The sequence below is a fragment of the Chironomus tepperi genome, unplaced genomic scaffold (assembly GCF_022539635.2).
Source record: "Chironomus tepperi strain 1889 unplaced genomic scaffold, CSIRO-AGI_Ctep_v1 contig_161, whole genome shotgun sequence".
Classification (NCBI taxonomy): domain Eukaryota; kingdom Metazoa; phylum Arthropoda; class Insecta; order Diptera; family Chironomidae; genus Chironomus; species Chironomus tepperi.
Window position 1 is genome coordinate 1,395,167 of NW_027226283.1, and position 13,867 is coordinate 1,409,033.

The following is a 13,867-nucleotide window of genomic DNA, read 5'->3' on the forward strand; positions in this document are numbered from 1 at the left end:
TTAGTAACAATTTTAACAGTTGAAAAATAAGTGAAAACTATACAGCTTAGAAAGACGCGGATAACGACAAGGATGTGATTTTTCGGAAGGTTAGATAAATCGGCTATTTAAGTGTTACCAGTTTAAAGACGGGAACTAGGAATTAGGCAGCGTTAGATCATGAATTGTCTAGCAATTGCCTATCTTGGTATGTCTGTTCGTTGATATTATCTAAGCTGCCATGATACAGGTAGGCACCTACCTGACAACTCTGATACACAATATATATTTAAGAATTGTTGTTAACTATCAAACCGTAGCGTCTTAAGAGTCCTAGAAACGTTTTAAATAATGATAATAAGGTATTATTCTTAATATGATTAATTATTATTATCATTAAACAAATGACTTTTGATATTAAATAACTTTTAAGCTATTTAATGAACATTATTTATGAACGACCCCATAAGGAAATTCAATTTGAAGGTCTTTGGAGGATTGTTAGTCGTTATCGTGATATGTATTTATGAATTATACTTTTAAGATGAACGGTGTAGATGAGTGTAATAAAAATTTTGAAATTGTTCCATCTTTGATCAAGTTTTGTCATAAAAAGATGTTTTTGATTCTGTTTAAGAAACAACTTTTTTACCCTAGAGAGAAATAGTACATAAATGTACAGTAATGCGATGTTCAAATTAAATAGAGTGAGAAAGAGAAAAAAGGAAATGCAATTTATTTCCTGAAACATTTTTTTTTCTACTTTTCTCCTCTAATTTATGCAACTCAGAAAAAAAAGAATTTAATGCTTCACCATTGTTATGAACAGAGGAGAGAAATAAAGTGAAATGGAAAAAGTTTAAAGTAACATAATAAATGTTGTACAATGTTTAAGATTTTTTTGCCTTGCGAAATTATCTCCAAAATATTTTCAGTATATCACAAACATATTTCGTCCACAGCATCATTATAAGTAGACGCATTATCTCTAATGGCTTCTTAATTGTTGATTCAAAAGAAAAATAAGATTAAAATGGCTTTTAATGGAATGATTTTTATTTTTTTTTATTTCTTACAAATCAATTCGATTTCTCTTAAAGCTCTCTGAATAAAAAAGTTACTATAGGGCTCCTTATGAATTTGATCTGAAATTCAAGTACATAATTATAAATCTCTGAGGCCGTTATTAAAGCAAAAAATAAAAATAAACACACAAATAATGTATAAAGCTTTGAATAAATAATTGGAAATTGCTTCGAATATTTGCTCAGATTTAACAGGTTGTTTCTACCTTTGAAGACTTCAAAGCTTTTTATATAAGGAACTGTCAAAAAAATTAAATATCAATATTTTTTATGGTTTCTATCAAACTGTCGGGCACTGTGAAAATTTTAGCTTTAAGTTATTTTCCTTGCCTTAATGTTTTTACTACATAGAGATGATCACAGAATTTTCACTTGAAATAAAAAGCTATATTTTTCACTGTTCATAAAACATACCAACATTGTATATGCCGTTTAGACAGAGGCTCTCTGTCGTCATAAATTTAGCTTTACGACACTGTTCCTTATATTTTGGAATGCCAAACTTTCAGTGATCTACCGTTTTAGTGTCGACCTTTCCTCAGCCATGTGCCGTCAGGGATAAGAAATTATTTAATTATATTCTGTGAATTTAAGCTAATTAGATGTTTCAAAGTTAATCATAAAAAGGGCATCAAGTTTGGTTTCCAACCAAATTCACATTAATTTCTTGATTGCTTCAAGGGTTTTGTTTTTTCATAAAAAAATATATATCTATACATATTAAGTTAGTTGATGTGCTTTTTTGTTTTTGCTAGAGCATTTAACATCATGATAATTATGATACCCCATCGCTCTTCTGAGAAATGGAGACAAATTTCAAATAATTCTGTTATCATCATTTGTTATGAACACCTACACAAGTTTGAATGGTTGAAGGATGTTAAGTTCACCGCACAATATACATATCTCGAATTCAATATTATTTGTCCTAGCAAACCAACATTCTTTACAAACTGAAATTGTATTCATTGATTTACAAGGATGCTTTTACTTGCTTTTAGACAAGTCATCAAACAAGGGCAAAAGTTAATGCGATAGATTTCTGTTTTTTGTCTTATACAGTATGCTGAATGTTGCTACAATGATTTCAGTAAATTTGTCTTGACTAAACTTAAGTATATACAATTTACCATGAAATGATTTCGTGTTAACATTTGACAAAACTCAATTTCCGTTATGATTCAGATCAATGATGCTTTGAAATGCTCGAGTGTGATTTAAGTTCATTTGATCCCAATTTATTGCGAGAATAATGAAACCAGAGAGGAAGTATCTAATCTCTTTTAGAGAGATAGTCCATTTAAATGATATCAATATAATACAACCATATCAATGTTAGCAGCTATTTTATCGATTTCATGAGGATCCCTTTTCCGTTTCACTTTTACTTGGCCATTTTGTAATCTTTATAATGCTTCTCAGACTCAATTTTTTAGATCAAAATACTAAATCATATTGTGTTGCTGAAATATTGAGTTGTTTAATTTTTTACAGACTTCTTTTATATCCATTGAAATGGCCTTTTTTATATTATATTATATATGTTTTTCATTGTTGGCCATTGTGCTCCTTTCTTCTAGGTATCATTTAATGGGGCGCAAAGTAATTGATGATTTCTTGCTTTAAACGTGAGTAATGGACGAAGGGCTGATAACATCATGGATATCAATTATATAGGGTTTCCAAAAATAAAAAATAAAGCTTTATACGTACACATTATAATATATTTTCTTGACATTATCAATGATTTTCGAAAAATATGTTAAAAGGTAGGTATTTGGATGATATTAAATTCAATGCTATATTTTGTTATTGAAATTTTATATTTGTAGAAGTGAAAAAGCTTATTTTATTGATTTAGATCTCCTTTTATCCAATTCAATGGAGAATTAAATTTTGATTGACGTTGAAATATATTAAAGATGATTTGTAGAATACCTAACTTTTATTATACATTATTTCTTTTATATTGAAATTCTCAGTGAAATGTCAAGTGAACATCTGCTTTTATTCATACGTCCATTCAAATGTTCAACAAGAGTACGTTTGAATAATCCTTATCACGTAGCTTTTCCCATGTCGAATATTCTTATAAACAAAAAATTATCATTATTTGGACCTTCAATACTGTTTGTGTGTGTGTGTGTGTCAGTGTTTGTATAGAATAAGTATTACGATTCAAGATTGCCCATGAAATGCTTTTTTATTTTCTTTCCTTTTTTATTTTTATGCTATAAAGATTTTTATATTGGTCAATTGGTTTATAAGCCATTTTTTCTATCTGCCAATGTTTTAAAATGTCAATGTGTGACCGAATAATACAGTTTATACCAGCAATTTAAATATTATTTTATTGAATCTAAAGGAGATTGCTTTAAGGGCCTAAGAATGTTTACTGTAATAAAATTAAAATCACAAAAGGCATAAAAGAGTAAAAGTTTAAAAAAACAAATTCAAATTTGTATCATGAAAAATGCTACAAGCATTGGGTCCAATGCGTTTTATGGTAATTTTATCGTAGAACCTTTTTTTTTCAGTAACATAATGCTAGGTTTATATACTATTGATAAGAAAACCAGGGAAAAATCATCATCAGTTTGAATACACTTGTACCAACACACACATGTAGAAATGATGTATAGCTTTTGGTAAACAATGCAACTAAACAGTAATCAATTCATTATTTTAGATATATATGTTGGGGAAGCAATATCAACAGTTGGAGATTTATCTTTCGAGAAAACTTTTTTATTTTAACCAAAATAAAACTTTTACCTGAAAAACTTTGCCCACTTCCTTTAAAAAAAAAAAAAAAAAGTGGGAAGAAATTGAAGCTTAAACTCACGTCTATATTCAAACAATTTGCTCAGACGTTTCTGAAACATTTAGCATTGAAAACAGATGTTTATAAAGATTCGATCCTTTAATAGAAACCGTAGAAATAAATTCTTTTAGCACACACAAAGAGAACAAAATTTTGTGGCAATCTATTGCGGTTTATGACTCCTGTATATATTTAGCAACCAGCTCATGTAAGAATCACAAAATTTAATTTCATGTTGTGATTTTCCCTTCCGTTTATATCACTACCATTTTCATCCTTTTATACATTTATAAGAAGATAATTAAAGTATCCAATACAAATGTACATGCATGTACATCCTTTTCCCAGAATTTGATAGGTTAATAAATGTTATACTAGAATATGCTCTTATACAGTAAGAACGACACCATAACATAGAACAATAAATGTAAATTAAAAATTAATGTAAAGATTTTGAAATAGAAACTTTTCACAAGGAGCTAATTAATAAATTATATAAACATAAAATGCGGTATAGGAAGTATTTGTTTAACAAACCTGTCTCTGGTTTTGATATTGCAGATTAATTCGCTCATGTCTCAAAGGAAAATTCGTTTAAACCAAAGAAGCTCTTGTATCACACAGGTAACTAATATTTACTCAACATTCCTTATATTCCATATATATGAAGCATTTCCTCCAGTTTTCTCTCTGGATTTTGTAAAATTGTATAAATAATACCCGAAGCAAATAAATACATGCATATATGTTTTCGAAAGTAATGAAAATAATGAAGCATGTACATAGAAAAAACTAAAATAAAACAATTGATTAAAACTCATAATGAATGTTTGTGAGAGCATGGTTGCAAGAATTTACGCAAAACTTTTTTTACCGAACTTTTATTCTACCCACTTTGATTTGTATTTTGTATATAAATAAAATATAGGTATATAAATTCACGATGCTCAGTAATGCTTTCGAAGATAAAACTTTTTCTTCGTTTCATTTTTTTTTCTATTACTTCTTGTTCCCAATACATATGGGGAATATGTTAGGATATTGTTAAGGGACTCGTTGAGATAACGGGAAAAAAATGTTATGTGATTCACTGCTATCAAATATGAAGATATGAAATAAAGTTCCCTGAATTCAAGTCTTTAACAGAATTTAGGGTTCAGAAATTTAGTCGCGATTTAAAAAAAAAAAAAATTCTTCTTTAAATTCCATCCCCAAACACTAATGAGATGATTAATTGAAGGCAGAAAATAGAAAAATCATTGGGTTAACAAAACAAAGCAGAACAAGAAGGAGATAAAAATTACATACATCTCTATTTACGCGTATTCTTAACGTTTATCAAAGGAATACAAAATTTGGCATAATACATACTTCTCTTTTCCAGTCCTTTAAGAGTTGTAAATTCATAAAACATTGTTTTCCTAGAGAAATACATTCATTCCAATGCTGATGTTTCACTCTTTCCATTTTCACGCATGAACACATCTACGATTTCACAGTGGAAACGACCTCTTTTGCTCAAAGTAGAAGAACAGACCTTGAAAAGGAATATTGGAAATCAAATATATTTTTCCATCTAGCAGATATGCCTGTATGAACTTGCTTCCCCATAACATCTTCTTTCAAAAAATTCAAAATTATAAGTAACAGCTTTCTTTCATATATGTAAGTATTTACACAGATTTTTTTAAACAAATATTACATTATTAAAATTGAGTTCTTTTATGCCATTTTATGCTTAGATATCACAATTAATTTTAATTTTAATTTTACATTGAAGCTTTATGACAAATGCTTTCGAATTTGAGCTCGAAGGAATGTTTTTACGGCTGTATAATTCAATTGTTTTTAGCATGTTTTCAAATTTTGGAAACTTGAAAGGTTTCCTAGCAAGAATAACCAATTAAAAGTTTTTATAGCAAAAAAAGGGTTTTATGTTACATCTGTTTTGGTTTTTATTTACAAGTAAATAACTCAATATTCATATTTAACATCCCTAATTTTATGGTTCATAATTTATTGAAATATCTACATTGTAAAATTAACATTCGAATTTTAATCTCTAAAGAATTTTGTTTAACAAATAAAAAGTGTAATGTTTTATAAATTCATTAAAGATTTACAATTACTTGCTTTTTAGTAAGTGTTCATTTTGCCTCAAGCAGAATTATATTACGTTTGTAGACATGACATCAAAATGCTTATTTGAGAACAGTCTGCTCTTTTTTCGTTGTGCTATAGTAACAAGCTTCTGGTTTCTATGCGATAAAATTATCACCTGTCTACACCCCACACCCGTTGCGATAATAACTGACACGTAAGTGATAACGCTTTGATACTTTTCAAGAATATTATGGAAAATCATCGTCCTAATCATTGTCAAGCACATCTTATAGAAAAGCCCAACAAAATAGAATCATTACAAATTCAAATTGTGTCTCTTTTAATCACAATGGTTCATTGTTATGTATTTTTCTCAAGAGAGAATAAGAATCAAGCATTTTTGACCTTGTTTACTTATAAACTTATTAATGAGATACTGTTTACTGAATGAAAATCAATTTTTAATTTTTACAACTAACACTTTATAAATGAATCATTAAATAGTTACATAGTATAATTATGTTTTTAATTACCATTGTGGGACTGTTGCATAATTTTTATAACATTTTAATACCATCAAATAAAACGATATTTCTAAAAAATTTCGGGTCCTTAAACGTCACGCCTTATAGTGAAAAATGTTTATATAAGAATTTTATGCTTCATGATTTTAATATACTTTTGCTTTATTTTAATCTCATTTTTATTATTTCATTTTGTATTTGGTACTTCCTTCATTTTATTTCGCTATATGTTTTAAACGAAGAGCAAAATGAGTTACGGAGCAAAACTTATTTTTGAATATATTAAGTTTAAACTTCAGCAATTGATACGCTTACGTAAGATTTTTACTGCCAACTTCCTCATATGATGATCCTTTTCAGTGGTAATGAGATCCTGTTGCTTAACTATGTTGAAAGAGATTTTCAAGGATTTTAAATTTTCATTCTTTTTACTGCAACTCTTTTCAAATATGTATGAAGAATTGAAGAATTTCTGTGGGTAAAATCTTATGCAAATCATCAAATTTTCAATTTAAAAAAACTTTTCGTTTTTGAGATAAAACTTTCATGATTCTACTTTTGTTTGTCACTACCATAAAAATTAGTCACTTTTGCTTCGAAAAAAAAAATCATTTCGTGATCTGGAACAAAACTTCCACATTTGCAAATTTATTAGCAAACAATCTTGAAAAGTTATTTCAGTGGCTTTGAACATGTTGCTAACAAAAAAATACCTTAATTTATTATTTTGCAACAACTCTAATTCTCATGTCTCTTTGGGAGAAAATATTAAAGCAATTACCTTGAGTGAAATTTTTACGGAATAAAGTTTTGCTTTTTAATAAACCACAAAATGCTTTTCTGAAAAATTTGTCATCCTTTTCGAAATGAGATATTGAAACAAAATTATATTTCAAGCTCTTAAAATTTATAAATGTTTACATATGGTTGATTCAAGGTACCCAGAAAAGTATCGTTTTTATCTGTTTAAACATTTTAGTATATTTCAATAAACAAATAAGGATTGTAACCCGGGCGACACAAAGAAAAGCTCTTCCACGGATAGGATTAGGACTTCGCTAAACCTTTTTTATTGTTTAGAGCCATATGGAAGCCACCGCGGAATCTTTATCATTTGTGTCGCTCGGGTAAATCAATGATGACATTTGAAAAAATAAGAACTATACTCACAAAACTTTGTGACACGACATACCTAAAATTGTTATTTAAAATGAGGTTACATTTGTAGGTTAAGTTTTTTTCAATATTATTTATTAATTATTTTAACAATTTTGAATTCAAGATATCGTGAAATAATATATACAGTACAAAATAATGTATTCTTAATGTAAAATAACATTTAGTAGAAATAAAGTAAAGATATACATGAAACTCGTTAAGTTGATACACCTGATATTTGCATTATTTTGTGTTGTGACAAGCTGATCGAATTTCTCTGAAAAAAGGATATTAAGAAATTTATAAAAAATAAGCAAATAAATTGACTTTTAAATATTTAATAGTATGTATATATTCAGGTGAAGAATATCTCAAAACCGCCTTACATCCCTAAAACATTAAGTGACAAATGTGTTTGAAAAACTCATAATTTAAACGTTTTCATTTCATTGACAAGATTAGGGAAATTTGTATGAAGAAACTGGAGAAATTTTCAGATTTTGAGCTTACTAGACAGGTGGATTAAATACTGACAACAAACAACCTGATGAACAAATACCAGTGGAACGTAAAGAGTAGAGAAAATGTCAAAGTTAATGACTTTAAGCCATAACAGACTAAGATTCACATTTTCACGGACACATTACAGTACCACAATAATTCAATTATATTCTGATGCTATTTTAAAAATATTATCGATCAGGTTTCGCATTTGGATTGATGTTTGAACGAAAACCTACAACTGTCAATTCACAAAATGTTGAGATTTTCTCACGGTGATTATACAGCTTTCAGTGTGGGCTTATGTATGTACCGTGGAAAAATCAGAAGAATGCTTAATATTTAATAGCTATATCGTGTATATTTTCAATAAGATATTCCATTTCTAAGAAAATACTTGAAGTTATGCATAATGTTATCAAAAACACCAGCTTATTATGAATGAAAAGTTCCAATTAAAGTAATGAAAATTTATACAGCTAATAATAAAAGATGTAAGGCTAATAATACAAGAAAAATGCTTCAAATAAAAATCTTGAGAAGTTGTTAATATTCATTACTGCTATTATAGAATCCCAATGATATGCAAAGATGAAACCAGGTGCTACAAATGCGAGACTTTATTACTTTCCTTTATCTCTTCATCATGAGGTAGATTTTTATGTTAGACGAAAATTTCCGCAGCAAAATATTTGCGATATTTTTTTTTCTTCCTTAAGTACATATTCCAAAAAAAGAAAGGAAAAAAAAACAGAAAACGTAAGACCGATAAGTCTGCTTCGTCATTGCATTAGAATTTTCAATATGACAAGAACATTGAAAACTTCATATTTTCACCATTTATTAAATGAAAATAACTTTAGGGGACAAGTGCCAAAAAGTTATGTTCGCACCTTGTAATATCATCATTATGATGTATAGACGATGTGTGTACACAGCATAAAAGAATGATTGAAAGAAATTAAGCCATAATGAAATTTCAAACTTATCGATTTTATGTTATACGATTCATTTATTTTTTGGCAGACAATTTCTTCTTTCTGCAATGAAATGTGTGAATATTCTGCTTGATGAAGACAGGGTGGTAGCTATGATATTGATGCACTCAGATAAAATCAGACTTTGCAGAATAACAGTATCTGTGAAAAAAGTAATACAAATCCGCAGATTTTCTTGATTGTATCTCAGTCAAGGAGGTAAATCAGACAACATCAAATACTCATGCATAAGCACCTGCTCAACAACCCTGAGTAAAGTGTTAAGGAATAGGAAACGAGTTAAGGAGCAAGGCAACTATCGTCATCGTGTTTTTTTCTTGAAGGAAAAAAAAACGATTTCAACATCAATTTTTATATGATTGAATTTTACCCCCAAGGTATGAAAATGTTTTTTAAAATTGGGGAAGAAGAAAGAAAATTTTGATAAAATTATATCTCACGCTTCAATATCACTATCAAATTGAAAAAAATTCTTCGGTTTACCTCAACTTCTCGCCTCTACTTTCAAACATAATTTTTTATTCTGAAATAGGGGTTTGCGGTTCTTCTTTGACCGTTTATCAAAGGTTTTATTTTATTTTCTAGTATAGCAAATAATGAAGGTTTCTATTGGACTAACTCATATATGAATGAATAAGAAGTAAAAAACATCATTAATGCATATTTTTCACATCCCAATCACAAATATGTGTTGGAGAAATTTTAGGAATGTAAATTACACACCTTTCCATCGGCCTAAACTTCCATTGAGATCTCCTTACATTAAAGAGATTCAAACGCATATTTTGATGCTTTAAAAAGGTTGCTTCCTCCCTCACGTCTAAGAGGAGAGAAGGAAAAAAAAAATGTTTCATCGCAAATCGTTTACGAGTAATTCGATATTGTTATCACCTTCAACTGACAATTTGTGAAAAATTCGAGAATAAATTTTCAGGCAAATGCTCACCGTTATTTGCTTAAGATGAAGAGTTATGATAAAATCTCTTCATTATATTTGTAATTTTTAAACATCTCATCAGAAATTATTTTATGCTTAAATCTACAGAAAATTGGAAAAAGATTTAATTGCTTGTAAACTCTTTCTGGCTTATTTTCTCATCACATTTTCAATCAAAATTTGCATAATTGGGTTTCGTATAAAAGTCGTAAATTTTTCTTATTGTATATTTTCTTTAGCAGAAAAGTTCTGAATTTGTAACTGTCTGACATAGTACGGTACAACGACCTATTAACACTTGAACATTCATTTGTATTTCCCGTTTTGCTAAAATTTTTATGCAACGTTGAAATTAAATATGGAATGAAATGAAAAGAATATGTATACATGAGAAATTTTATGCTTCAGATAAGTGTCTTCTTAAATATCGAAATGCGAACATAAAACGATAAGACACACACGTTGAAAATATTCATTCAAAAGAATTCCTTCATTCAAAATCACTGACACGTAAATGTGTAGAAATGAGAAATAAAAGAATTGCTATTCCTCATAAAAACTCATGAATGATAATTTTAATGATGACTTTTTTTTACATAGAAATGAGTAGAAATGGATAATGCCTGAATACAATAAAAACATTTGAAACCATTTCAAAAGGTATCATATACAATTTTTTCTCAACATCCTTTTTGTTCCAAAAGCGGTATTCTTGATTAATTATTCCTTTATGAGTGGTTTACAGCTCAACAAAGTTTTTTGTCTTGTCTTAATGTTATGTTATTCCTTCAAACTTTGTATCCAAATATTTAGGAAAATAAATATTTGCTAACAAGAACTCGAAATTTGTCAAGTAAAGTTTGGAAATATACACATTATTATTACAATTCTTACCTTATATCTATGACAATCTTCAATGTATTGTTTTGAATATTAAATATTCTCAAACTAATCTCAAACGATCCTTACGGATTAAAACTTTTAACATTAAACGCAAACATGTTTCAATGAGGCGAAACATTAACTTTGATAGTCCGTATTCTTGATGTGCTTCCTAGTGTTTACATTATTCTACTTAATGTCAATGAAATGAGTTTAAAACTCAAAGTTGGGTGTGCAAAACATCATGAAAGGAGCTTAACAGTTTTCAAGAAGGTAATAACAGTAGTTTATTTTTAAAGCCCCAAGAGAAAGTACGGTTTCGTGTTTTTGTGAACAAACGGATTTAGTTTTATTAGTATCATACCTTCCATTGCTGTAATGATTCTAACCGTGACGGCATCTGAGACGAAGCCATTTGAAGTACATGAATAATTCCCTTCATCATTCTCATGCAGCTCAGATAATGTGAGCTTGCTTGTACCACTTTTTCCAGACCAAACTGTATTGATACTTATTCCGCCGCTTCGCGTCTATGAAAATGAAAAACAATAGAAAAACATGAGGAAACAAAAATTTTGAAATTATAATTTATCCACCATTTATAATGGAAATCTAAATTGGGGAATATGAAGAAGAGCATTGAATGAACATTGCTAATTTATTGTCTGAATAAATTGGGTATACATTGAAATGCTTTTATTGAAAGGAGAGAAAATAGCTCCAGTATTATTGTAAATTAGAATTTAAAAAAGTCGTGTGGGTTGAGTTTGATAGTTGAAATAGCGAGAATAAATTACCTTCAAGCTTACGAGCTCTCCATCTTTCATCCAATCAATTTGACTGGAATGTTTGTTACTGTTTTCATGCTCTGTTAAAACTTTACACGTGAGCGTGATCGTTTGTCCTCGTTTTAAAACATTTAAATTCTTTCCATCAATCGCTGCGCCGTAATTTGGAAGAAATGGTGAGTCCATTTCCATCATCTCAACATATTCTGAAATGAATTTCCAATTTTAATTTAAACACTGTGATTTCTCAATATTTCATTCATCACACATTTTGACACAATTGAAGCATACCTTTAACTGTAAGATTTATGTTGAGTTTCATTTTTACTTCCGTATTTATTTGACACTCATAAAGTCCACTATCCTCTAATCTAACATTTGTGATGAGAAGACTCCAATCTTTTTCATCAATTGTATTCTCATGATTAACTCTAAATCGTGAATCGGATGAAAACGTTGCCAATCCGGCGGTTAAAATTTGTAAATCAGAGTTTCTGATCCAGAAAACCATTTTATCGGCTAAATTTTCAATATGACATGATAAAATTACACTCGAACCCTCAATTGCGGTTACATTTGTTGGCACTTTCAAATAATATGGCAAACTATTTGCACTATTTATATTTCCTGTAAATTGATAAATTTGGGATTTGTGAGTACATAACAACAACAACAAAAAAATTAACCACTTCCCACTTACTTCTATTAAAATCGTGATCATTTGGCAACCGATATAGTTTTGAATGTGATAAAGGAATGATACATAGGAGGGTGTGTAATGCAATAAAACAAACTTCTTCATAACTTATAAACATTTTGTACTTGAATTTATAGTTCTAATTTAACAATGGCAATAAAATAATGTATTGCGTGGGTCATTTCAGAACAAAAGATATATCTGCATTCAAATATTAAATGCAGTTCCGGATTTAAATTGAACAGTAAGTAAATGCAGAACAATCCATAAATCAAAAATTATTTTAAATCAAGTGGTGCTATAATTGTTGTTCTGTCATAAAATTTATGCACTGATTCAATTGGATACACTTGAGCTTTTAAATAACTTTTACATTTAACTCCGTAATTGAAATAAATTAATTAATGCACTAAAAATTCATAATTATTCCATATTAATCATCAGTTATATATATCACTACATATATGTCCTAGGTACATACTTAATATAAACATATATCAGTCAACCATACAAAAAATATTGAGGCGCCAGTGGATGATGAAATGAACAACAGCAAAAAAATGTCATTAAAAATTTGTTGTTGAAAGCACTCCCCGAATAATTAACGATGATAGCATAAAATTATTTACTGACGAATATCGATATTAATTTTTTTTTATTTCACTCGAAACACAACACAATCTCGATATAAAATCCATTTAATTATTTTTGATTTTTTCCAGAAATTTAAAATTAAGTACTGTAGGTCACGACCGAATATATTTATTTTACATTTTACTCGCGTGTGTGGTCCTCACTCATATTCTAAATATTTTGAACATTTTATTCATGCATACACATTAAAAGATCATCCACAAAATGATTTCTTTTTTGATTTATATTTCTGTCTCCTCCTTTTATCCAAACAACTTTTTATTATGTTTATCTTTTTGAATATTAATATTTATTGTGAAAAAACATATCTGTTAATATGACACTTATAGATCATAAATCAAAACGTATGAAAAACGCTATTTTTTCTGGATGAACGAAAAATATATCTTAATTTTTTAATGACTTCTTTCATACTATTCGACACTTTAGCTCTTCAGAAAATTCATCTTCTCTGAATGGCGTTTCCTGATTTACCGAAAATATTTTGACCTTGAATAAACAGTTACAATTTCCTGACATAATTTAAAACTGAAAGGTACTTAAATTAATGTTCATGTTTTCACATTAATGAATCCAATCATAGGATATTTACAATAATCCACAATAAATCAACTGATTTATTTTACAAATTTATATTCAAAAGTTTTTAAAACTTCTCTTATTAAATTGCGGATCCGTGGTTCATTAAATAATTTTGTTGAGATAGAAACGTTTTAGACGATTTTGAGTTTGAAGAA

The 13,867-nt window shown here is 28.5% G+C and overlaps 1 protein-coding gene across 1 annotated transcript; it reads right to left on the reverse strand.

The window, feature by feature from the left end:
• Nucleotides 1-7,744: 7,744 nt before the first annotated feature.
• Nucleotides 7,745-13,522, reverse strand: LOC139088327 (zwei Ig domain protein zig-8-like). Its single transcript, XM_070637505.1, has 6 exons — nucleotides 12,958-13,522; nucleotides 12,480-12,885; nucleotides 12,071-12,406; nucleotides 11,789-11,985; nucleotides 11,356-11,521; nucleotides 7,745-7,950 (listed from the first exon to the last, which is right to left on the reverse strand). The coding sequence occupies exons 2-6, from the start codon at nucleotides 12,592-12,594 to the stop codon at nucleotides 7,838-7,840; spliced, it is 927 nt and encodes a 308-aa protein (XP_070493606.1). The 5' UTR covers nucleotides 12,595-12,885; nucleotides 12,958-13,522; the 3' UTR covers nucleotides 7,745-7,837.
• Between the last annotated feature and the right edge of the window lie 345 nt (nucleotides 13,523-13,867).

Excerpts from the sequence above, each read along its gene's own strand:
- LOC139088327 (XM_070637505.1), bottom strand. The coding sequence starts at position 12,594 with ATGTTTATAAGTTATGAAGAAGTTTGTTTTATTGCATTACACACCCTC. Across the intron at positions 11,986-12,070 it reads CATAAATCTTACAGTTAAAG|AATATGTTGAGATGATGGAA; the intron begins GTATGCTTCAAT and ends AATTCATTTCAG. Across the intron at positions 7,951-11,355 it reads AATCATTACAGCAATGGAAG|AGAAATTCGATCAGCTTGTC; the intron begins GTATGATACTAA and ends TCCTTTTTTCAG.